This window comes from Carcharodon carcharias, chromosome 10 (assembly GCF_017639515.1).
Source record: "Carcharodon carcharias isolate sCarCar2 chromosome 10, sCarCar2.pri, whole genome shotgun sequence".
In the NCBI taxonomy this organism is placed as follows: Eukaryota; Metazoa; Chordata; class Chondrichthyes; order Lamniformes; family Lamnidae; genus Carcharodon; species Carcharodon carcharias.
In genome coordinates, this window is record NC_054476.1 from 39,078,859 (window position 1) to 39,105,380 (window position 26,522).

Sequence of the window (26,522 nt, forward strand, 5' to 3'; positions counted from 1 at the left end):
GGATGTTGATAGTGGGGGATTCAGCAATGGTAATGTTACTGATAGTCAAGGGGCAAAAGTTGAATTCTTTCTTGTTGGACATGATCAATACCTGACATTTGTTTGGCATGAATATCCCTTGTCACTTATCAGCCCAGCCTGAATGTTGCCCAGGGCTTACTGCATATGGACACGGACAGCTTCAGTATCTGAGGAGTTACAAATGATGCTGAACATTGTGCAGTCATCAACGGATATCCCCACTTATGACCTTATGATGGAGGGAAGGTCATTGATGAAGCAGCTGAAGATGGTTGGGCCGAAGACACTACCCTGAGGAACTCCTGCAGTGATGTCCTGGAGCTGAGATGATTAACCTCCAACAACCACAACCATTTTCCTGTGTGCTAGGTCTGCCTCAAACCAGTGGAGCGTTTTCCCCCTGATTCCCATTGACTTCAGTTTTGACAGGGTTCCTTGACGTCACTCAGTCAAATGCTGCCTTGATGTCAAGGGCAGTCTCCCTCACTTCAGCTCTTTAGTTCAGCTCATTTGCCCATGTTTGTACAAAGGCTGTCATGAGGTCAGGAGCTGAGTGACCCTGGTGGAACTCAGACTGAGCATCAATCAGCAGGCTATTGCTGAATAAATGCTGCTTGATAGCACCGTTGCCACCCGCCTCGATCACTTTGCTGATGATTGAGAGTAGACTGATGGGACAGTAATTGGCCGGGTTGGAATTGTTCTGCTTTTTGCAGTCAAGTCATATCGGGACAATTTTCCACAATACTGGGTAGATGCCAATGCTGTAGCTGTATTGGTAGAGCTTGGCGAAGGGGCGCAGCTCAGGGCACATAGCCTTTGCCGTATTCAGTTTCGTCAGCAAACTTGGAATAAACACCTCTCCATTCCTCCATTTAAGTCATTGATAAGTATGATGAAAAGCTGAGGCTCAGTACAGATGCCTGTGAGGACATCACGAGTCACACATCAGCAATCAGAGAATATTCACTTTATCCCCGTTTTCCATCTTCCACCCAATTACTGATTCATCTCGCTTGGTTATCTCCGATTCCATACACTTTAATTTTTGCTAATAATCTCTTGTGAAGAATCAAACAAAGGGATAGATGAACAAATCAGGTAGAGTAAAGTCAAGTGTAAAAATAATAGTATAGTAATAGTGGGTGATTTCAATTTCCCCAACATTAACTGGGTCAGCTATAGTGTGATAGGTTTAGAGGGAGCGGAATTCTTAAAATGCATCCAGGAGAGCTTTTTAAGCCATTACATAGAAGGTCCTACAAGAGAGGGGGCAGACCTGGACTTAATTTTAGGGAATGAAGCCAGGCAAGTGGTAGAGGTCTCAGTGGGGGAGTATTTTGCAGATAGTGATCATAACTCCATTAGATTCAAGGTTGTTATGGGAAAAGGACAAGGATGGGCCAGAAGTCTGAGTTCTAAAATGGGGGAAGGCTAATTTTAATAAGATCAGATGTGATTTGGCCAAAGTGGACTGGGAGCAGCTACTTTTAGGTAAATCTGCATGGGACTCATTCAAGAAGGAAATGGGGAGAGTACAGGGCCAACATATTCCAGTAAAGATAAAGGACCAACAAATCCAGGGAACCCTGGATGTTGAGGAATATATAGGATTGGATAAAGAGAAAAGGGGAGGCTTATGGCAGATATCGAGGGCTCAAAACAGCTGAAGCCCTAGTGGAGTTTAGAATGTGTAGGGGGTAACTTAAAAAGGAAATTAGGAGAGCAAAAAGGGGGCAAGAAAAAACATTAGCAGGTAAAATAAAGGAAAATCCAAAGTTATTTTACATTAAGAGTGAAAGGATAACTAGGGAAAGAGGAGAGCCCATTAACGACCATAGTGGTAATTTGTGTGTGGAGCCGGAAGATGTAGGTAGGGTTCTAAATGGATACTTTGTGTCGGTGTTCACAAGTGAGAGGGACGATGTGGGTATGGAAATGAGGCAGAAGGACTGTGATGTAATTAAAGAAATTAGCATAGAAAGGGTGGAGGCTCTAAATGGTCGGGCAAACTTAAAAGTAGATAAATCTCCAGGCCCGGATGAAATGTATCCCAGGCTGTTGAGTGAGGCAAGGGGCACTGGCAATAATTTTCAATACCTCTCTGGCCACAGGAGAGGTGCCAGAGGACTGGAGGACAGCCAATGTGATACCGTTATTCAAGAAGGGAGGAGGGATAAACCAGGGTACTACAGGCCAGTCAATATAACCTCAGTGGTGGGGAAGCTATTGGAAGCAATTCTGAGGGACAAAATTAATCCACACTTGGAGAGGCAGGGATTAATCAAGGACAGTCAGCATGGTTTTGTTAAGGGGAGGTCATGTCTGACCAATTTGATTGAATTTTTCGAAGAGGTGACCAGGTGTGTAGATGAGGGCAATGCATTTGACGTGTTCTACTTGGACTTCAACAAGGCTTTTGATAAGGTCCCGCATGGGAGACTGATAAGGAAGGTAAGAGCCCATGGGATCCAAGGAAATTTGGCAAATTGGATCCAGAATTGGCTGAGTGGCAGGAAGCAAAGGGTGATGGTCGAGGCGTCATTTTGTGACTGGATGCCTGTGTCCAGCAGGGTTCCACAAGGATTGGCGTTGGGTCCCTTGCTGTTTGTTGGATATATTAACAATTTAGACTTGAATGTAGGAGGGTCGATCAGTAAGTTCACAGATGACACGAAAATTGGTGAGGTGGTAAATAGTGAGGAGGATAGCCTTAGATTACAGAAAGATATAGATGGGCTGGTCAGATTGGCTGATCAGCGACAAATTAAATTTAATCCAGCTAAGTGTGAGGTGGTGCATTTGGGCAGGACAGACAAGGCACAGGAATACACAATGAATGGTAGGACCCTGGGAAGTACTGAGGATCAGAGGGACCTTGGTGTGCATGTCCACAGGTCCCTTAAGGTGGTGGAGGAGGTCGATAAGGTGGTTAAGAAGGCGTATGGGATACTTGCCTTTATTAGCTGAGGCATAGAATATAAGAGCAGGGAGGTTATGCTGGAACTGTATAAAACACTGGTAAGACCACAGCTAGAGTATTGCGTGCAGTTATGAAATCCGCATTATAGGAAGGATGTGATTGCACTAGAGGGAGTGCAGAGGAGATTTACCAGGATGTTGCCTGGGCTGGAGAGTTTAAATTATGAGGTGAGATTGGATAGACTGTGGGTATTTTCCCTGAAGCAGAGGAGATTGAGGGGGGACGTAATTGAGGTGTATAAAATTATAAGAGGCATAGATAGGGTAGACAGGAAGGAACTTTTCCCCTTGGTGGAGGGATCGATAACCAGGGGGCATAGATTTAAGGCAAGGGTCAGGAGGTTTAGAGGGGATTTGAGGAAGAATTTTTTCACTCAGAGCGTGGTGGGAATCTGGAACTCACTGCCTGAAAGGGTGGTAGAGCAGAAACCTTCATAACATTTAAGAAGTATTTGGGTGTGCACTTGTAATGCCATGGCATACAAGGCTATGGGCCTAGTGCTGGAAAATGAGATTAGAATAGTTAGGTACTTGTTGACCGGTGCAGACTTGATGGGCTGAAGGGCCTTTTTCTGTGCTGTAGACCTCTATGACTCTATTAGTGAATGGAAATTCTGCAAAAATATGTAGAATCCATAATCCAAGAATAAATTGTTTAGGAGTGGATCAGTTAATCAGGAATAGCTAGTATGGATGTGTTTTTAAAATTTCCTCAGGGGATGTCACGTGGCTGACAAAGTCAGCATTTGTTGCCCATCCCTAATTGCCCTTGAGAAGGTGGTGGTGGTGAGCCTGCCTTCTTGAACTGCTGCAGACGGGTTTGATATAACAGAATGCCTCGCTAAGCCATTGCAGAGGGGCAGTTAAGTGTAAACCATGTTGCAGAAGGACATTAGTGAACTATTTCTCAAACTGCCTTGGCCAGAGTTGAACTCATGTTGACTGGATTATTAGTCCAGCAACAGAACCACTGCATCATTGTATTCTGATTTTTTAAAGGCAAGTTATGTCTGACCAATTTAATTGAGCCTTTTGAGCAGTGAGCAGTGACTAGATACAGGAAGTGCAATGGGTGCAGCATCAACAAGTTTTCAGGTTGTTAGACTGTCACATAGGAACTTCTAGAAAAGCTCAGGCATGTGGAAAGAATGTTGTTGGTGAGCAGGAAACAGAATTGGAATAAGTGGGTGTGCTCATACTGTACAAGGGTTCATAATGGTGAACCCCCCCCCCCCCCCCCACTCAGGGTTAGTGCTAGCAGGGGTGAACGTCCTCCTCCCCCAGGTCAGTGCTGGGAGTGAACCTCCCAGCCTCTCTTCCCCTGGGTTCAGTGCTAGGAGGGGTGAACCCGCTATCTCCCAGGGTCAGTGCTGAGATGGGTAAACCTTCCCATCACCCGTGTCAGTGCTGGGATGGGTGAACCTTTCCTCCACCTGTGTGCCCCTCCCCCACAACTCCTGTGTCAGTGCTGGGCCTGCTTTTGGTCTCGGTATTGATCAATGATTTGGAGTTTGATTCTGGGAGAACATGAAAGAAGCCGGTTTGTCAGTGAAATGCTACAGGAAAGTATAGACAATTAGTGTAATGGGCAGAAAGATGGCAGTTGGGTTTTAATGTGTGAAGTATTAAAATTTGGAAAGAAAGACAAGGACAGGGAGTGAAGCGGTCGATGGAAAGATGTTGAAGGCTGAAGATGAACAGTGGCTCATCAGGTTCAAATAGACAATTCCCTGAAAGTGTGATTGCTGGGAGATAAAGTTATAAAGAATTTTGGTCCCATGAGTAGGGGCATAGTGCATATGAAATAATTATGAATTTGTATAAGGCAATGGTTTGGTCACTGTTGGACATTGGATGCAGGTTTGAACCCCATTATAGAAAGGAGCTTGAAGCCAGAGAGAGTGTAGATTCACCAGGATGATGATCCTGAAGTTAGATGGAACCTCAGACTCCTGGCTCTGGGAAATCAAGGATGGACTATCATTTGGTGTGGTGTTAAAATATGTCCATCCATATTCGTGTATTATAAAATGGTTGGAATCCCATATGACTTCTGTGTGAGTTCTGCAGTCTCATCAGTCAGGATGAATTGACTTCTGCTCGTGTGCTCTTTTTAAAGCTGCCTGGGATTTTCCTAACTTTAGAGAATCTCAAGATAATAAACTGAGATGCTGCAGTTTATTCCAGGAGTGACAGTCTTCCCTTGGAGAGAGATTTCAGTCACTTGACATTTCTCCCAGCCTCCCCCTCAGCTCCTGAGTTGGGTATTAAACCCATGGATCTAATTTCTTCTGAAGTTGTACTGCCTTGTTATATTCCTTTGTTAGGTCATTTTAACCTGTTGTTAACCAGTTTTAAGTAAATAGATAATAACTTGCTAAGTAATAAGCAACCAATTGAACTAGTACAGGAATGAGAGTGAGAATATGCAAGATTATGTCACTGGTTAGATATAGATCACTGTTCCTTCATTGATTACCGTTACCTAGAATTGAACAGCATGGAGGAGGCCATTCAGCCCATTGTGCCTGCTAGCTCTTTGAAAGAGCCATCCAATTAGTCCCAGTCTCTCTGCACTTGTCCCATATCACTGTAAATTATGCCTTCTCCAAATATCTGACAATCAGTCCTACAACACCTAATCATCTGGTCATTTCTCACCAAGTTTGCCCAGAAAGAATTGTTTACAATAAACCTGCAAAGAAAGTAAACTCTTCAAAACATCTTGAGATGAAAGCTGCACAAAGGAAAGGTCCAACTGGGGTGGTGATAATCTGGGTAGATCCTAGTCTGAGTGTGTGAGAGAGAGGGGCATGTGCGTGTGGGTGAGAGTTGGATGTCTGTGTGTCTGTGTGTGTGAGGTGTGGGGGTGGGGTTATGTGTATGTATGTGAGAGGGAGATAACTGGGTGTGTATGTGAGCTGGGGGGGCGTGGGTGTTTGTGTAGTGTGTATTGGGTTGTGTGACAGAGCTAGGTATGTGTCTGTGTGTGTGAGAGAGTTGGGTATATGTGGGTGTGTGTATATGCGTTTGTGAGCTGGATGTGGATGTAGCTTGGGTGTGTGTGTGTGAAAGCTGAGTGGGTGACTGTGTGGGTGTGTGTGTATTGGGGTTGTGTATGTGTGTCTGTTCAAGAGCTGGGTATGTGTCTGAGAGCTGGGGCATGTCAGAGCTGGGTGTGGAAGTGTGTGTGAGACCTGGGTGTAGAGGTGTGTGTGAGAGACCTGGGTGTGGAAGTGTGTGTGAGACCTGGGTGTGGAAGTGTCTGTGTGAGACCTGGGTGTGGAAGCGTCTGTGTGAGACCTGGGTGTGGAAGTGTGTGTGTGAGACCTGGGTGTGGAAGTGTGTGTGTGAGACCTGAGTGTAGAGGTGTATGTGAGACCTGGGTGTGGAAGTGTGTGTGAGAGACCTGGGTGTGGAAGTGTGTGTGAGAGACCTGGGTGTGGAAGTGTGTGTGAGACGGCTGGGTGCACATTCGTGTGAGAATTGGGTGCATGACACTGTGTATACGTGAGGGTGTGTGAGAGAACAGGGTCTGAGTTGTACGTGTGCATGTGACAGTGTGTGTATGTATGGACATGTGAGATGGGTGTGTGGGTGTGAGAAAGCTGAGATTGAGCTGAGTGTGTTGTCCTCCCACTTGTTTCCTGTTTGTTTTCACAGTCACACGGTGAACCTGTTGGGGAATCTACCCCTGATGTGTTTGGATGTCCTGCTCACCCCCAGAGTTCAGCTGGGCTCTGTTGAGTATCTGGGAATGAACATGGATGCTGTCAATCTGCTCCTGGAATTCTTGGAGAAGAGATTGGATCGGGTGAGCCTCGGATTGCCAAGATCATCGAAACTTTATTCACTTTGGTAGTAAGATTAGAAAAGTAGAACATTTTAAAGATGTTGTGAAACTTGTAAATGTTGATGTTCAGAGAGAGTTGGGTGTACTCATACAAGGAACACAAAAAAGTTAGCATGGAGTTACAGCAAAAAATTAGGAAGGCAAATGGGATATTGGCCTTTGTTGCAAGTGGATTGGAACACAAGAATAAAGAAGTCTTCCTACAATTGTACTGAGCTTTGTTGAGACCACGTCTAGAATACCATGTGCAGTTTTGATCAAAATTTTTAAGGAAGGATATACTTGCATTGAAGCTAGTGCAGCGAAGTTTCACTAAATTGCTCCCTGGGATGAGAGGGTTGACCTATGACAAGAGGCTGGTCTATATTCTCTGGAGTTTAGAATATTGAGAGGTGATCACATTGAAACACATAGGATTCTGAAGGGGCTTGACAGATTAGACAGAGAGATTGATTTCCTGATCTGGGGAACCTAGACCACGGAGCAGTTATTTAGGACTGAGATGACAAATTTCTTCACTCAATTTGTTGTGACTGTTTGGAATTCTCTACCCCAGAGGATTATGGATGCCATTTCGTTGAATATATTTAAGGCTAAGATATACATATTTTTGTTCTCACAGGGAATTGAGGGATATGGGGAGTGGGCAGGAAAGGCAGAGCAGGCTTGAGGGGATGAATGGTCTACTGTTCCTATTTCTTATGAGCTTATGAAAATCTTGGCAATTTTTCAAGAATTTTCATTCCCGATCCATACCGGGAGCGAGATCATACACGTTGGAGGTTTGGGAGTGGAACTTAGTGGGTCAGAGATTGGCAATCTCTCCTCTCCAATTTCTGAGAAAGCTGCAGCTTTTTGCTGCTCTCGCTGGATTTGTGCTGTGATGAGGTTTGACTCCATGGAATCCCCATGTTTATCTCTGGCCTGGGGAGTTACAGGGCAGAATTTTCCATTCTGGAGACTAAGTCCGGTGGCGTGCGGGCAAGAAGGCGTGATTCCTGCTGGGTGGCAGGATGGGTGAATACGCACAATCTGCATTTCAGTTCATTAATTATGCACCTGCGAGGAGCTCGGTGAATCTCATCATGGGGTGAGCAGGAAGACACCTTCATCGGGGTCAAAGGTCCTGGCGCCATATTTAAATGGCAACTGGACACACATTCATTCTTTGCAGGCCAGGAGCTCCGCATTACTCACACGGAGTCCTTGCAGCTGCAGCTCATACTGGCGAAGCTGACAGATGTGAGCAAACACATCCCGGGACATATGAGGGCACCTCTGGCATTGCCTTTTGCTCATCCCTAGGTAAGAGCACTGCAAGTGATGCACCCATGGTTGGGCCAATGCTCGGCATTGTAGTGGTCCATGTTTGCCAGCTTCTTCTCGTGTGGAGGCCCCACTGCATCTTGCTGCACAGGTCCTTGCTTCTTATGGCCCTGTGCCAATCTGCAGTGGGCACTCCTTATCCTGGTCTGGATGAGAGCCATTACCAAGGCAGGGTTGCCTGCAGTGGATGCCTCAGTGGATGTGTGAACAAATTCAAGTGATGTATTAAGTGAGCATGTTCTTTACAGGTTTCCCTCCATCTCAAAGTCAACAGGCAAGTGCTAAGCCTGGCCTCTCTTAGACATGGCATCCCCACCCCCTCCAGGTAAAGGATATCCTGGAGAATTAGAGATGAGTAATCCTCCTGTTCGTACATGAATGCATATGGGGACGTTGTTCTTTTGACCAGGATAATGAGATCCATTTGCAAGCAACCTCAAGTGGACACTTTTCCTCTTGTCTCCACTATCCTCAAAACTCAATAGAGAGACCATTGCCTTGGCAACATAGAAAGACTAACCACATGATCCTTGTCAGTCATGACCATTCACTCAGGAGGATGGAGGTTTGGAGTTGCAAATTGGCTGCCCTCCACCAGCCGTGCCCCTTGGAGGCATTCTACCTCCCTCCCTTCCTGCATCCCTGCCTCTGACTACAGCCGATGGCAAATGACACAGAATGAAAGGCAGCTTCACACCTTGCTGGGGTTTCGATGCTATGGGAACAAACCTGCTGCGATGTGGAGCTTCACCATAGAGAGGGGAACACAACTGAGCATTGTTGAAATCCAGTTGCATCACAATTATTAGGGTGTCCCTTTAATTGGCGACATGTGCTGACCTTGAACTCCACCAACCTGAAAAGACCTTCCTCCCACCTCGAGGGATCTCACTGACTGACTAACTGCGTGGTCAAGATCAGATTGGAAAAATGTCGCGTGTCACTTTCCAAACTCACTCCACCACCTTCTACCCTCCCCCATCACCCGCCAACATCCCCCCCCCCATCATCATTCCTCTCCCCTCTGTCACCCTTGAACACCCCCTCCCCCAGGTCCCTGGACCCTATCACGATCCAGCTCCACATGCCATACCTCCCCTCAGAGCCAACACTTGTTATCACCCCCATGCCCAACCTGATCCCCCACTCCCATTACCTGAGCCACTGTCTTATTCCCCTCTATGAACTACCCAAACCTACCAGACTCTCACCCTGGACCTGCCACCCTACGCATCCCACTTCCTCCCCTGACTGTGACTGTTCCCTCCTATCACCTGTACCCTGTTTTCTGTCCAGGGCCCCACCATCAATGCCACCGATCCTGTCTTCTTTCCCCAGACACACTCACTCTTCCTTCCCAGGATGTTCTCCCCTCCACCCCTTCCCTTGATAGAGCTCCCCTTTACTGGGCACCCTCCCCACCCTTGCCCCATAAACCTGCCTCCTGCCTCCCCTGTCTAACCTTCACTCCTACCCCCCCTAACCCCCACTTCCAGCCTTCGCCTGCGTCCCTTGTCCAGCCTTGGCGCTGTTTTTGCCAATGGCACTCAATATGAGTGAAGTTATGCGCGGTCCCCAAGAAAGAGAAAGCAACATCCGTGGACCTCAAAGTCATTGATAAAGTGAAGCTTGACAGATGAAGGCCACTTATATACAGTCAGGAAACAGGCCGTTCTAATTATCCCCTGGTGGGGCACTTAATGTGGAGGGGGAACTAAATTCCGGCAAGTTTGCCTTTTAATGAGCATTCGTGAGATGCGAACAAATGCAAATGTGGTTCGCAACATAGATCAGTGGGAAACTCCATACGCTTTTAACCCACTCAAAGTCAGGAGAACACAGGAGCATGAGTAGGCCATTCAGCCCTTGGTGCTTGCTCCACCGCTCAATAAGATCAAGGCAGATCTGGTTGTGGTCTCAGCTCAACGTTCTTGTCTGCTCCCCATAACCCTTAACTCCCTTGCCTAACAAAAATCTTTCTAACTCAGCCTTGAATAAAATGAATGCCCCAGCCTCCATGACATTATGTCAAAGGGAATTTCACACTCCAACAATACTTTGGGAGAAAAAAATTCTCCTCATCTCTGTCTTAAAAGACAGTCCTCTTATTTTTGAACTATGCCCATAGTTTTAATCTTCCCCCGGAAGCAGAAAGAAATATCCTCCGGATATTCAACCTATCAAATCCCCTCAGGATCTTGTATGTTTCAATAAGATCACCTCGCATTCTTCTAAACTCCAAGGGATATAGGCCTAACCGGTTCTAAGTTCAAACTAATTTCCCCTGATGGGAAATGGATTTTTTCCATCACGCCAAATTTAGTGCCCCTGCTGGCCACAATTTCCACTGCTGGCAGGACCGGAAAATTCCACTCACAGGTTCTAGTTCTTGATCTCACACTTGCACACTGCTACTGTACTTGGTGTGAAGCTGCAACATTCAGAGTCTGTGCTGAGGAAGGAAGCTTTGCAATGATTGACAGACCAGCCATGAGGCTCTGCGCTGTTAGAGGCATTACAGGTTATGGTTCTCTTGCTGTATCTCTCTGTTTGTTCTCCATTGGGTTCACTCCCCAAACACTTTAAAGTGTTTCCAATCTATCTCCCGTTTGCAAGGTAGGAGTCAGTTAGTAACATTCCCTGAGCTTTGGTCTTCACAGCAGATAGGTCAATTTAAAGACAATTCATTGGTATGCTTGTCCCGGCTGACCCGGCTGAATTTAATCTCCGTTGATGGGTGTGAACTGCAGTGAGATTATAAAAGGATTTGATGCTGGATGTCAGTAACTCTGATGGGGAGTCTTGCTGTGTATTTAAGTAAGTAAACTGAGGAACTGCCTGTGGGACGTTACTGACATTTTGTACACATTTAAACATTCCAGGAGCAATTGGCAAATTGCTGTAAATGCGATTTAACAAAGAAAGGCTTAGCATGCTGGGAGTCTTCTCTAGAAAAGACAGCATGGAGGGTTGACCTGATAGAGGTCTTTATGGTCATGAAGGGGTTTGAAAGGGTAGACATAGAGAAGATGAAGCTTCTACTTGTAGAGGAGACCTAAAATAAGGGCAAAAATATAAGATATCACTAATTAATCCAATAGGGAATTCAGAAGAAACTTCTTTACACAGAGAGTGGTGAGAATCCCTGGTAAATTGTATAGGTGCATTTGTGGGGAAGCTAGATAACCACATTAAGAAGAAAGGAACAGAAGGACATGCTGATAGGTTTAGATGAAGTAGAGTGAGAGGAACTCATGTGGAATATAAACACCAGCATGGAGCAGTTGGACCGAGTGGCCTATTTCTGTGCTGTAGACTCTGTAAATTACTGGACTGAGCAGCAACTTCTAAAAGGATGTTGAAGTCTGAAATAACCAGACTCTTGGCAGAATAGACAAGTGGAAAAGGAGTAGTTTCTGAGATGACGGGCTCCCTCCCCCAGCTCTTGCTCAAGGTATTGAGTGCTACCTTGTGAATCTTAACAAGATGCAAAGACTTCCGTAGGGGAGAGCAAGGAGGTGGAAAGACAGATATTTTAATAAGGAACTGATGCCTTTTATCTGCATGGTGTGTTACTGCAAACATAGAGAGAGCTCAGACAAAAGACAAAGTTTCACCTGAATAAATGATATTGGGAGTTGGTCAGGCAATCCCTGATTGCGGTGAGTCTCTCAGTGAGTGTGAACAACATGACTAGGGTTTCTGTCCTGCCTGAAACACTGAAGATTTCTCTTCCCTGCAGGGTCACAAGCTGAGGGAGACACTGACCCCTGCTCTCAACTTGCTAACGGAGAGTGCCCGGGCACACCGAGAAACCAGGAAATTCCTCCGTATGCAGGTAAGATTCCCTTTGGACAGTAAATTCATGTTGGGGGTTGTGAGCATTGTGACCCTGCCATGCTCTGATCCTGCCATGACTCCACCACACTCTGATCCTGCTGTGCCCTGACCTTGCTGCACCCCGCCTTGACCCAGCCACAATCTAATCCCCTGTGCCCTGACCTCACTTGACTGTGACCTGCACTGTCATTTAGTGATGCTCCGAGACCAGAAGCCTCATAAAAAGACTCTATGTATGTCATTCAATGCAAAAGTTTCTACTGTGTTAGATGAATATGTGTGAATGTGTGTGCACGTGTGACATGTATGTGTGTGACCTGTGTTGTATGTGACCTTGCATGGAATGTGGTGCATGTGTATGTGTGGGCGTGTGTGTTATGCATTACATGTGTGTGTTTGCTGACTGATGCTGTTCCTTCTGGCTCGGTTGCTGACTGCAAGACCTGTGTGATTTTTGCTCTGGGCCTTTAACAGCTGGAATTGGCTTTGACACCCTCCAGGTTCTCCCTCCGCTTCGTGATGTACAAACACGACCTGAGGTGGGAAACTTACTCCGGAACAAACTTGTCCGACTGATGACTCATATCGACACAGATCTCAAGCACTGTGCTGCCGAGTTCCTCTTTGTCCTGTGTAAGGAAAGTGGTAAGAGTCACAGTGCTTCTGATTTTCCTCATGTACTTTCCTAGGCTGGTATACAAGAATAGAAGATTAAGCATGATCAAATTGAGGTGTTTAAGAAGATTAAAGTATTTGATCAGGCAGATAAAGGGAAACTATTCCCTCTGGTCGAGGGAGTCCAGACAAAGGGGACGTAACCTTAAAATTAGAGCCAGGCTCTTCAGAGGTGATGTTATGAAGCATTTCTTCACACAAAGGGTACTGGAAATCCGGAACTCTCGCCCCAAAAAGCTGTGAATAGCTGGGGGTCAATTAGAGCTTTCAAGTCTGAGATTGATAGATATTTCTTGGGTTATAGTATTATAGAATGGTTACAACACAGAGATTCAGCTCATTGTCTCTGTGCCAGCTCTCTATGAGAGCAAATCAGCTGGTCCCATTCCCCATACTGCTCCTATAGCCTTGCAATTCTTTTCCCTTTTGAAAGCCATGATTGGATTCTCAGACAGTGCATTCCAGATCCTAGCTGCTCGCTGTGTAACAATGTTTTTCCTCATGTCACCTTAGGTTTTTTGGCCATTCACCTTTGGTCGGTGTCCTCTGGATTGGTTTTTCCTTATCTACTCTGTCCAGACCCCTTAGAATTTTGAACACCTTTATCAAATTTCCTTTCAACTTTCTCTAAGGAGAACAGCACAGCTTCACCAACCTTTCCAATCGTAACTGAAGTCCCTTATCCCTGGATTCTTTCTTGTAAATTTTCCTGCCCACTCTCTAATGTCTTTTCATCCTTCCTGATGGGCAGTGCCCAGAATTGAACACAATACTCTAGTTAAGGCTGAACCAGTGATTTATTTCACCATAACTTACTTGCTTTTGTACTCTATGCCTTTATTTATTAACTGGTTTCTCAACCTGCTCTACCACCTTCAGTGATTTGTTCAATATACCCACAGGCTCCTCTGCTCTGGCATCCCCTTTAGATTGTTTTCTTTGTTTTATATTACTTCCTCTCATTTTTCTGAGCCAGAACTGCTCGCAACATCCTCTTTTATCCATTTCACTTAAGCTTAACTCAAATAGATGTTTGATATTTTTTCCTGTTTGAATTTGATTAAAAGGCTTCATGATGGTTTATTAATTAATTTGTTGTGCAAAGTGACTGTTGAACAGGTTGCCAGCCCGGAGGTCGATCTTCGACCTCTCTTGGGTCAGTGGCTGGATTGCATGTTTCCCTGGCTGACCTGTTTCCATGATAATGCTCAGGCTACTCCATCTGTCAGGCTAGCAGAGCTGGAGTGGGGAATGTCCACAGCCAGACAGCAGTGAGGTGTCTCCCAACTCACCTCATGTCTGAGTTCACTCTGCTTTATATTCTCATTTAGTGGCAAGGTTTGTTAAGTACACTGGCTATGGAAATGCAGCTGGGCTGCTTGCTGCCCGTGGACTGATGGGAGGCCGGACATCAGAGGGAATGTATTCCGAGGATGAAGACACTGACACCGAAGAATATAAAGAAGCCAAATCCAAGTGAGTCAATATTTATGCATTAACAATTTGCATTTATATAGCACCTGTAATGTAAAACATCCCAAGATGCTTCACAGGAGTGATTATCAGATAGAGTTTGACACCGAGTCACATATGAAGCTGTTAGAGACAGCTTGGTCAAAGAAGTAGTTTTAAGGAATGTCTTAAAGGAGGAGAGAGAGAAAACAATAGAGAGATATAGGGAGTGAATTCCAGAGCTTAGGGCCTAAGCAATTTGAGGCACAGCCAGTAATGATGAAGCGATTAAAATCAAGAATGCTTAAGAGCCAGAGGAATGCAGATGTCTCATAGGGTTATAAGAGCTGGAGAAGATTACAGAGATGGGGAGAGGCAGGATTATGATGGAATTTGAAAACAAGAATGAGAATTTTTAGTTTTCTTATGGTTTATTCTTCAGAACGTGAGTGGCATCAAACATACTGTGGGTGTGAAGGCTGGAAATAGCTCATTAAATTCATAAGCACAGGCCGAAAATACAACTGGATACTTAACTTAATTCCAAGACCCCCCTCCTACTCTATTTATCTGTCAATGCCCAGTGACCTGGGGTGTAAATTTCTATCAGAGGTTCAGATGTTTATTCCCACTAGGGTTGGGAATAAATGCCAGCCTTGCTGGAGAATGTTATTTGAGTTTCAGTGATTTAGTAAAGTGTGGAACTAAGACCTTAAATCTAAACAAGTAGAACAAAAGATATGATGGTGGACAAGCAACGAGAAACATTTAAAGAATTAATACACAATTTTCTAAAAATATAAATTCCTTTGAGGAACAAAAACCTCTCAGAAAAAGTTGTCTAACTTTGGCTAACAAGAGGAGTTAAAGGAAGAGGCTTATAATGTTGCTGCGAAGAATAATAAACCTGAGGATTGGAGGAATTTTAGAATTCAGCAAAGAATGACCAAGAGAAAAGAGAATATACGAGTAGACTAGCAAGAGACAGAAATGTTCATAGTCTGTTGTTATAGGTACGTAAATAGGAAAAAATTAATGAAAGCAAACTTGGCCCATTAGAGACAGACAGGTGAAATTATAATAGGGAATAATTAAGGAAATGGCAGAGGCATTAAACAAATAGTTTCTATCTATCTTCATGGTAGAAAACAGAAAAAGCACTAGAAAATAATGGGGAACTGAAAGTCTAGCGAGAATGAGGAACTTAAAGAAATCAGTATGAGAAATAATACTGGACTAAGTGGCACCTGATCCCCTGGTCTTGATGACCTGCATCCTAGGTTTAAAAAATATAGCTGCAGAGATATTGAAGGCAGTGGTTTGATCTTTCAGGAAGCCTTAAATTCTAGAACAGTTCCCTATGTTTGGAAGGTAGTAAACAACCCGCTATTTAAGAAAGGAGGAAAAGAGAAAATTGGAAACAATAGGCCAGTTAGCTAAAATCAGTAGAAGCCAAATGCTAGAATCTATTTTAGGGGTGTGATAATTGGGCAATTAGAAAATCATAATATGATTAAATAGAGTCAATATATATTTAGAAAAGGAAAAGCATGTTTGACAAATATGTTAGCTTTTTGAGGATGTAACTGATAGGATGGATAAGGGGAAACAAGTAGGTGTAGTCTAATTGGATTTTCAAAAAGCATTCAATAAGGTGCCGCACAAGATGTTATTACACAAAATGAGGACTCGTGGCATTAATGTTATACTTTAGCATGGTTTGCGGATTGGTTAATGAACGGAAAACAGAGTAGAAATAAATGGGTGATTTTCAGGGGTTGGCAGACTGTAACTAATGGGGTACCACAAGAATCTGTTCTTGGGCCCCAGCTATTTACAATCTGTATTAGTGACTTTGATGAGGGGACTGAGTGTAATGTATGCAAGTATACGAAGTTAGGTGGGTAAGTAAGCTGTGAGGAGGACAGAATGGGATATAGACATAAAAACAAAAAACTGCGGATGCTGGAAATCCAAAACAAAAACAGAATTACCTGGAAAAACTCAGCAGGCCTGGCAGCATCGGTGGAGAAGAAAAGAGTTGACGTTTCCAGTCCTCATGACCCTTCAACAGAACTGATTTTTCTTTACAAGGAGAGGGGTGAAATATAAGCTGGTTTAAGGTGGGATGAGGTGGGGGGGTGCTGGTTGGAGAAAAGTGGAGGGGGGTGGTGTTGTTGTAGGGACAAGCAAGCAGTGATAGGAGCAGATCATCAAAAGATGTCACAGACAAAAGAACACAGAGGTGTTGAAGTTGGTGATATTATCTAAACTAATGTGCTAATTAAGAATGGATGGTAGGGCATTCAAGGTATAGCTCTAGTGGGGGTGGGGGGGCATAAAAGATTTAAAAATAATGGAAATAGGTGGGAAAAGAAAAATCTATATAAATTATTGGAAAAAAACAAAAGGAAGGGGGAAGAAACAGAAAGGGGGTGGGGATGGAGGAGGGAGCTCAAGACCTAAAGTTGTTGAATTCAATATTCAGTCCGGAAGGCTATAAAGTGCCTAGTCGGAAGATGAGGTGCTGTTCCTCCAGTTTGCGTTGGGCTTCACTGGAACAATGCAGCAGGCCAAGGACAGACATGTGGGCAAGAGAGCAGGGTGGCGTGTTAAAATGGCAAGTGACAGGGAGATTTGGGTCATTCTTGCGGACAGACCGTATAGACATGTTGGGTGAATGGGCAGGAACATGTCAGATGGGGTTTAATATGGGGAAGTGTGAAGTTATCCACTTTAGTAGGAAAATATAAAAGCAATATTTTTTGAATGATGAGAGACTGAAATGTTGGTATTCAGAGGCACCTGGATATCCTTGCACATGATTCAGAGAAAGTTAACATGTAGGTACAGAGAACAATTAGGAAGACAAATAGTATGTTAGCTTTTATTACAAAGGGAGTGGAGTATAGGAATAAAGAAGTCTTATTGAAATTATATACAGCATTGGTAAGGCCACACTTGGAGTACAGTGTACAGTTTTGGTCTCCTTATCTAAGGAAGGAAATGTTTTGGGCCCATGACCAGTCAGTCTGATTGTGGCTCACCTGAAGTGAGCTACCGGGGCTGACAGCACCTCCAGTGTGTGATTTCCTCCCAAATCCTAGTGGGTTGTGGGGAGAAAGTCACTGAATTTTCCCCCTCATGAACTGTGTGTGTTTCAGCATCAACCCTGTGACGGGTCGAGTGGAGGAGAGAGCGGTGAATCCCATGGATGGAATGACAGACGAGCAGAAGGAATATGAAGCCATGAAACTGTTTAACATGTTCGACAAGCTCTCCAGGTAAGAGTGAAGAAGTACGGAACTTTAGAGCCACTTTGTCAGTCTGTCTGTGTTAATACTGCAGTCAATTTTACACAATTTAAATTAAACCCAGTCTTGGGATTAAAGTGCCCAATAACAGCAAAACCTACTGAAACCCAAAACAGAGAGAGACATGAGCAATAGAGTGGGTGGCAAATAGACTTTTTTTTAAGCTGTTCTGTACTTTTTAAAATCTGACCCACCCCTTCTCAGTATGATAAAAGTTCATTACTCCCTTAACAATAGAAATGAAAAGACATCAGATTCTTAACAGTTCCTAAATGAAGAAGTAGTGCCCAAAATTGGCCTGAGTGATATTAATGAGAAACGTGACACAAACTCTGAATAAAAGTTGCACAATCTGTTTGAATAGAATTCCAATCATCAACATGTTTCAAATAAACAGACTCTCTCTTCTTTAGAGAAGCCACAGAGGAATTTGATCCACGGAGTTAATATCATATAGTGAGACTTGAACTGATGATTTCTGGGTTGGTTTCATTCTGACCTTTGGCACTTACATTGAATGAAGCAATCAAAAGGTTCCTGTCTTCAAATCAGGTTTGTGGGGCTGCAACATGGAGGGGCTGTGATTCATTTCCAGCTGTCACTTTGCTGCTTTTAAGTTTCCTGATGTCAAATTATACCCTCCCCAGATTAGAATGTGAGAACATTAGAGAGCCTTGCTCCAGGTGGAGACTGTGCCCTGCCCGGGGTGGGAGGGGCCCCCGCGCCCAGGGTGAGAGGGGCCTCCCTACCCCTTCACCATGCTGGAGTGGGACCAAGGACATTGGCCTTTCCAGTGATCCTCACATCACACCAATTGCTGGTTTCCTGGGTTCTCCCCTCTCAAATGTTTTCCCTTTATGACCATCACTGTTTTATTAATGCTGTTTTGTTTGATGCACAGGGAGCAGATAATTCAGCCAATGGGAGTGACCCCGGATGGGAAACTAGCTCCTTTGGAAGAAATGATGCAGCACATAGTGGAAGTGCAAGAGACGTCAGATTCTGACTCTGATTCAGACTGAAACAGCCAAGTGCAAGGATGCCTGTGGAGGTGACTCAGTGCTCGATGAGTTTGTCACTGTTTATTTCCACACTGGTAGATACATGGAAGGTAGTTTAGTGTAGTCTGTTGTCCCAGTAAATGGTCTGGGGAGTCATGGACAGGCCTGAAGCCTAAGATATTTTGTTGGCAGAGTACTGAGGTGCCTCCAAATATCAATCCCCTTATAACAAACTGCTGAGGTGAGTCTTCCATTGGAGCAATAAAAATACACTATATATGGTGAATATTTATAATTGTTTTGTTAAAGGTGCAAGAACAAACATTGAGAAGTTATCTACATTGGGCAAAGAATAATTCCTGCTGGGCCCTCACCATTAGCATCAGAAACCTCTGCTGCCAGTGTAGTGAGCTATGGCAACACACACTAGAATTGTCTGTGACAGTGTGAGCCCTTCACTCTGGATCCGTTGTTAGCTCCTTCACTTGAATCCTGTGTGCGCCATTTGCTGTGAATCCAGTGCGGTCACTTTGCTGTCAATCCAGTGTGAGCCCCCTCACTGTCGATACAGTGCAATTCTCCAGCCGTCAATCCAGTGCGAGCCCCCAGCTGTTGATAGAGTGCGAACATGCTCACAGTTGATCCAGTGCGAGTCCCTTTGCTGCCAATCCAGTGCGAGCCCATTAGCTGCCGGTCCAGTGTGAGCTCTCTTGCTATTGATCCTGTGCGAACCCCCGCTATTGTTGATACAATGCAGGCCAATCCCAGGTCAATCCAATGTGAACTCACTCACTGTCAATCCAAAGTGAGCCCCTTAGCTGTCAATCTAGTGTGAACATGCTTGCAATCAATCCAGTTCAATCTCCCAGTTGTTGATCGAGTGCAAGTCCCCTAGCTCTCAATCCAGTCTGAGCACGCTCGCAGTCGATCCAGTGCAAGCCCACTAGCTGTTGATTTGGTGTGAACACCTTTGCTGACGATCCAGTGTGAATTCCCTCGCTGTTGATCCAGTGCGAGTCCTTTGCTGTCAATCCACTACAAGCCCAATGGCTGTCGATTCAGTGCAAACCCCTCACTGACAATCCAGTGTGAGCTCTCTTGCTGTTGATCAGGTGCGAGACACCAACCCCATCCCCCCTCCCCCCAACCACTGTTGATCCATTGCAAACCTCCCCCCGTTGATTCAGTGTAAGAGCCCCTGCTGTTGATCCAGTACAAGGCCACAAGGCCCTTGCGCTGTCGAGCCAGTGTGACCTCCCCCCTGCACTGTCAATCTGACGTGTACTGCTCGCTCCCAATCCGGTGCATATGCCCCTCAATCTAATTTGAGGCCCCTCACCATTGACCCACTGCAAGCTCCCTGCTGTCCATCCAGTCCGACCCCCTCACCATTGATGAATGAGCGCTGATCGCTAAGCTCTGAATGAGACAAGCCCATTGATTTCCTCTGCTTTATCCCTCCACTTCTCCCTGGACTATCCCCTTCCTCCCTCCCCCGTCAATGAGGAGAACAAACTTTCTCCAGTTCCAGGTCTCTTGAGCTGACATTACTCAGTTTATTGCATTTTTTAAATGAATCATTGCTCTTTATTGTGATGTTTGGGAAATGGGAGGATACTGAACTTGCTATGGCTGTCATCTGTGCTGTTGCAGAGCCTCTGGTGACACACGGACAGATGAAATCAACAGGCAGGGAGATCCCAACTGGTCCATCGAGTGGCCCCACAGTAGCTGAAACATAATGATTAAAAACTACCCCCCCGACCCCAGCACCAGCCCTCCCTCTTCCACCCCTGCCCATTGCCATTTAAAAACCTGGGTGAGGCAGAAGCAGTCAACGATTTAAAAAATTTAACACAAAAAAATATTCTGGAAAATTAATCTCCAGCCCCCTCAGGAGATGGAAATTCCGTTCAGGCAATCACAGGTACTGAGTGCTCATTATAAAAATACCTTCTGTCTGTCAGGAAGCAGTCCAACTCCATTATGAAGGCAGAGTCATTTGTGTCGTGAGCAAACTCAAATACATTAGTCCCTGTCCCTTTGCCTAAGTCATCCAGCACACTCTCTGGGGAAAGGATATTCAGTCTATTCTTAATCTTATACAGGTCAAACTCTCATCTCCTGGTCTTGCCCAATTTGTGAAACTGGAATAATCCATCAATGGGGATGCTATCCAGCCCTTTTCATTATTTAATCAACCTCCTTCAGGTCTATGTTGCTCTGGAATAAATAGCAAAACCCTTGCGCCTATCTGTCCGTCACCATCACGCTACCCCTGTACTAAGCATGTGACTCAGGTTGGATTAATAAACCTGTAACATTTCTCTGAGTAACTTCTCCAAGATCCACATAGATTTTTGTAAATGAAGACCTTTCCATTTTTGTATTTGATATTGGGATGCAGGGAGTTGGACATTAAGAGTCAACCACATTGCTGTGGGTCTGGAGTCACATATCAGACTCAGGGAGGGTAGGGACAGAAGGTTTTTCCCCCTAAAAGACATTAGTAAAGCAAATGGTTTTTTTAATGACAATCCAGCAAATTTATTTTTGAGTTCAGTTTCATAACTTTGTAAGAACATAAGAAATAGGAGCAGGAGTAGATCACATGGCCTGTCAAGCCTGCTCCGCCATTCAGTACAATCATGGCTGATCTTAGGCTTCAAATTCACTTTCCAATCCACTCCCCTAATTTTCTGAGAAACCAAAACCTGTCAATCTCAGAGCTAACTACACTTAATGCTAGAACATCCACATCCTCTGGGGTACAGAATTCCAAAGATTCACAGCCCTTTGTGTGAAGAATTTTCTCCTCATCTCAATCCTAAATGATCAGGTCCTTACCCTGAAACTGTGCCCCCTTGTTCTAGATTTACCAGCCAGTGGAAACAACCTCTCAGTTTCCACCCTGTCATACCTGTTCAGAATCTTGTATGTTTCAATGAGATCACCTCTTGTTCTTTTAAAATCAAGAATATAGATGCAGTTTACTCAGCGCCTTATCATAGGGCAACCCTCTCAGTCCAGGGACCAATTTAGTGAACCTTTACTGTACTGCCTCCAATGCAAGTCTATCCTTCCTCAAGTATGGAGACCAAAATTGCATTCAGTATTGCAGGTCTCACCAAAGATATGTACAATTATAACAAAACTTATTTATTGGTATACTCCAAACCCCTTACAATAAAGGCCAGTATCCCATTTGCCTTCTTGATTGCTTGCTAACTTTTTGCCTTCCATATACAAGTGCATCCAAGTTTCTCTGAACATCAACATTTACAATTTTTGTTCCTTTTTAAAAATATTTTGGTTTTCTATTCTTATGACCAAAGTGAATAACCTCACACCACATTATATTCCATCTGTCACCTTGTTGCTCATTCACATGTCTGTATCTCTTTGAAACCTCTTTATGTCCTCCTCACATCTTGCATTCCCATCTAGCTTTGTGTCGTGAGCAAACTCAAATACGTTAGTCCCTGTCCCTTTGCCTAAGTCATTAATATAGATTGTAAGTTGCAGAGGCCCCAGCATTGATCTTTATGGCACTCCACTGGTTGCAGCCTGCCAACTTGAAAATGCCCCACTTATGCCAACTCTCTGCTTCCTATTCATTAACCAAACCTCTATCCATGCTAATATATCACTCACAACTCCACAAGACCTCATCTTGTGTATTAACTTTTTATGTGGCACCTTGTCGCATGCTTTTGGAAATCCAAGTTTACCACATCTACTGATTTCCGTTTATCTACCCTACTGGTTTCATCCTCAAAAAACTCAAATGCATTTGTCAAACAGGAATTCTCTTTAGCTGATTTGTTCTAATCATGCTATGCTTTTCTAAGTCCATTGTTAAGGTTTCCTTAATAATAGATTCCAGCACTCCTCCAATTACTGATATCAAGCAAACTGGCCTGTCGTTCCCTGTTTTTTCTTGCCTTCCTTTCTTGAATAGCAGTGTTGCATTTACTAACTTCCAATCCACTAGGACCATTCCAAAATCTAGGGAATTTTGGAAAACCATAGCCAGCATCTCTATTGGTATGATGAGATTTGAACTCATGGCCTAAAAATTAATTCTGTAACCCCCCCAAGCTGTCACCATATAGATGATGGTGTTTATTGGGAGCACATGTGTTTTGATGTGAAATCCCAATTCTATCCTGATACAGTAGTGCTAGACGAAAGTTCACAGTGCTCCACAGGTTAAGTGGCCTATCCAGTCGCTGAGGGATGCTGAGATGAGGAACAGTGAGGGAAGACAATCTTTGATAGGCATGGAGTGCCTTTTAGCTGCAGGACTCACCCCTATTTCCATCATTGAGACAGAAGAAGCCACACAGCCCCACATGCAGCAGCACACTCCACACGCCCTCAGCCTCACAGGCAGCTGCTCACTCCACACACCCTCAACCTCACAGGCAACTGCTTATTCCACACACCCTCAGCCTCACAGGCAGCTGCTCACTCCACACACCCTCAGCCTCACAGGCAGCTGCTCACTTCACACGCCCTCAGCCTCACAGGCAGCTGCTTATTCCACACACCCTCAGCCTCACAGGCAGCTGCTCACTCCACACGCCCTCAACCTCACAGGCAGCTGCTCACTTCACACGCCCTCAGCCTCACAGGCAGCTGCTTATTCCACACACCCTCAGCCTCACAGGCAGCTGCTCACTCCACACGCCCTCAGCCTCACAGGCAGCTGCTCACTCCACACGCCCTCAACCTCACAGGCAGCTGCTTATTCCACACACCCTCAGCCTCTGAGATAGCTGCTCACTCCACATGCCCTCAGCCTCTGAGATAGCTGCTCACTCCACATGCCCTCAGCCTCATAGGCAGCTGCTCACTCCACAAACTCTCAGCCTCACAGGCAGCTGCTCACTCCACACACCCTCAGCCTCATAGGCAGCTGCTCACTCCACACACCCTCAGCCTCACAGGCAGCTGCTCACTCCACACACCCTCAGCCTCACAGGCAGCTGCTTATTCCACACACCCTCAGCCTCACAGGCAGCTGCTTATTCCACACACCCTCAGCCTCACAGGCAGCAGCGCACTCCACACACACAGCCTCACAGGCGCCTGCTTACTCCACACGCCCTCAGCCTCTGAGATAGCTGCTCACTCCACATGCCCTCAGCCTCACAGGCAGCTGCTCACTCCACACACCCTCAACCTCACAGCCAGCTGCTTATTCCACACACTCTCAGCCTCACAGGCAGCTGCTCACTCCACACACTCTCAGGCTCACAGGCAGCTGCTCACTCCACACACACAGCCTCACAGGCAGCTGCTCACTCCACACACTCTCAGCCTCACAGGCAGCTGCTCACTCCACACACTCAGCCTCACAGGCAGCTGCTCACTCCACACACTCAGCCTCACAGGCAGCTGCTCACTCCACACACTCTCAGCCTCACAGGCAGCTGCTTATTCCACACACTCTCAGCCTCACAGGCAGCTGCTCACTCCACACACTCAGCCTCACAGGCAGCTGCTCACAACAATCTTCAAAATTGAGTGAATAATGGCCAAAAGCTTGCTAATGACAGTGGGGACAGGAGGCTGGCAGGATGGACAGGCAGTGGGGCAGAAGCAGTTCAAGGTAGAAACATGGGAAATTAAAGTTTGGAAAGAAAATACACATTAAAATGTGAGGCTTTAAACAGAACAGTGTCCTTAGTGAGATGATACAGGTCAGTAAAAGGGCACCACAGGTAGGTAAAGCCAAGAAAAAGCAAATGGAATCTAAAAAGAGAGGATGTGGCAGTGAATCACAAAGCCCATCTCTGGTCCTGATGCAGACTACAAATTATTGAGGAAGTTGGAAATCTGAACTATAGACAGAAAATTCTGCAAATACTCTGCAATTAAGCAAAACCTCAGAGGACTGTCCTGTTGCACAGATGCTGCTTGACCTGCAGATTATTTCCAGCATTTTCTGTCTCTATACCTAGTCCTGGTGATTGGCTACTCTCATGAGTAATCTACTGGTTATTCTAAATGTAATAAATCAACAGGTTTAACATCAACTCACTTGCTAAGTGTTATTAACAGAAAATGGGACTGCTTCTGTGACAAGCGAAGGTTTATATCTGTTGGTTTCAAGATAGTTAGAATTGAATGTTTGTTATACCTGTGGATCATTACCATTTTTTACATATTTAGTGTCGTATTTCAAATCAACTGCCCAAAGGTTTAAAAAAAATTATTTTTATGTAAAGTTATTGCAGCATTAGATAATTTAACTTTAAAACTGATCCTCCCTGACCCCAACTGACCCTGAACATGAATCTAACCCTAACACTGACCCCAGCTGACCTATGAATCTGACATGTCTGACCATCTAATCCAGCTGACTCTGATCCCGAACCTGACCCTAATGTGGAGTCTCATCCAGTTTTGTTTGCTCTGATATGTTGTTTCCAGGAACACTTTTGATGAACTACAGAGGGCACATACATAACAGAAACATTTTTATCTGTCAGACTGTGAATTGTTCATGGGTTTGTTCCCCATTCAACGCAGAAAATAGAGGTTTGGATCAATTTTTAATATAATAAATAGAACAATGAAATGAGATCTGCCTCTGTTGTGTTCTTGCTTCTTATATGTACACGAGGTATTTATTTAAAGAATCTTAAGCACAAACATAGAAAATCTATGAAAGACTTGACTTTTATCATTTATGAAAGTGAAAAATGTACAAAACGATAATTGAGTGATTGGAGGTGGAAAGGAAACCCTGCACTTCCTGAGGAGGGTGGAGGCAGAAAGAGCCCTCAACTTCCCATGTTTTGGGAAGTGGGGATTCCTCCCCTTCCCCAAGTTGGTGAGAAATCCCCCACCTTCCTGGAGTTGGGGGAGAGACCCCCCCCAAACTTCCTGCAGTTGGGGGAGATACCACCCCCCCATCTTCCTGGAGTTGGGGGAGAGACCCCCCCCCCCCCCCCCCCCTTCCTGGAGTTGGGGGAGAGACCCCTAATTTTCCTTTGTTGGTGGGGGGGGTGGGGGGTGGGGTAAAGCAAAATATCTTCCCTTCCCGCATCTGAAAGGGGCAGGTCTCAGACTAGTCTGAGCGAGATGTAGATTGAGTGAGAAGTTAGAAATTTGGTTCAAGTGGGAATTCAGTGCAGAGGGGGCATAGAGATGCTCCTTTTGTTCAGCCTCCGGTGGTTAGTGGGTTTTGTTCCTTGTTTCCAAGTTGGGGGAGAGACATCTATATAAACTATTTACTAATTGGCTAATTAAATAAATATGGTTGGACAGAAATGGCAGGGTTAGTGGTGTGCCGTGACTGCAGCATGTGGGAATCTCTTGAATCCCAGACAACCACATCTGCAGAAAGTATCTGCAGCTTAAGCAACTTCGGCTCAAAGTTGCAGAGCTGGAATCTGAGGTGTATACATTATGGGGAATCAGGGATGGGGAGAGTTACCTGGACACTTTGTTCCAGAAGGCAACCACTCCCCTGAGATGGAACTTTAGAGTAGGTCAATGGTCAGGGACAGAAGGATGTGTCTGAGAGTCAGACACGTAAGTGGACCAGCATGTAGTGATGGAGGAGGTTCAATCCCTGACTTCGTCCAACAGGTGCTTGCTATCTGTGTGGATGAGAAGGACTGCAAGGCAGATGAATTGACTGACCATCATACCATGGTGAAGCATGCCATTCAAGTGGGGGGAGCGAAGAGGAATAGTGATAAGAAACAGTATAGTCGGGGATAGATACTGTTCTTTGCAGTCGAGAGTATAAGTCTAGATGTCTGTATTGCCTGCCTAGTGCCAGGATTTGGGATATCTGTTCAGGGCCAGAAAGCAATTTGCAGTGGAAGAGGGAGAATCCAGGTAAGTACCAACAGCAGAGGTAAAAGTAGGAAAAAGGTTCTGCATACAGAGTATGAGGTGCTAGGCACTAAATTAAAAAGTAGAACCTCAAAGGTAATAATCTCTAAATTATTACCTGAGCCATGTGCAAATTGGTTGAGGGTAAATAATATTAGAGATGTGAATGTGCGGCTCAAAGACTGGTGTGGGAGAAGTAGT

General features: G+C 45.0%; 1 protein-coding gene across 2 annotated transcripts in view; it reads left to right on the top strand.

Annotated features, from left to right (window-relative positions):
- Positions 1-25,056, top strand: part of ric8a (RIC8 guanine nucleotide exchange factor A) — a 112,851-nt gene extending 87,795 nt beyond the window's left edge. For both annotated transcript variants that reach the window (XM_041197756.1, XM_041197757.1), the window contains 7 exons: positions 6,667-6,817; positions 11,925-12,020; positions 12,523-12,667; positions 14,029-14,173; positions 17,314-17,433; positions 18,365-18,514; positions 24,906-25,056. In XM_041197756.1, coding sequence (XP_041053690.1) covers positions 6,667-6,817; positions 11,925-12,020; positions 12,523-12,667; positions 14,029-14,173; positions 17,314-17,433; positions 18,365-18,485 — 778 coding nt within the window. In that variant the 3' untranslated portion in view covers positions 18,486-18,514; positions 24,906-25,056. The remainder of the gene's footprint in view (positions 1-6,666; positions 6,818-11,924; positions 12,021-12,522; positions 12,668-14,028; positions 14,174-17,313; positions 17,434-18,364; positions 18,515-24,905) is intronic.
- Positions 25,057-26,522: the final 1,466 nt, after the last annotated feature.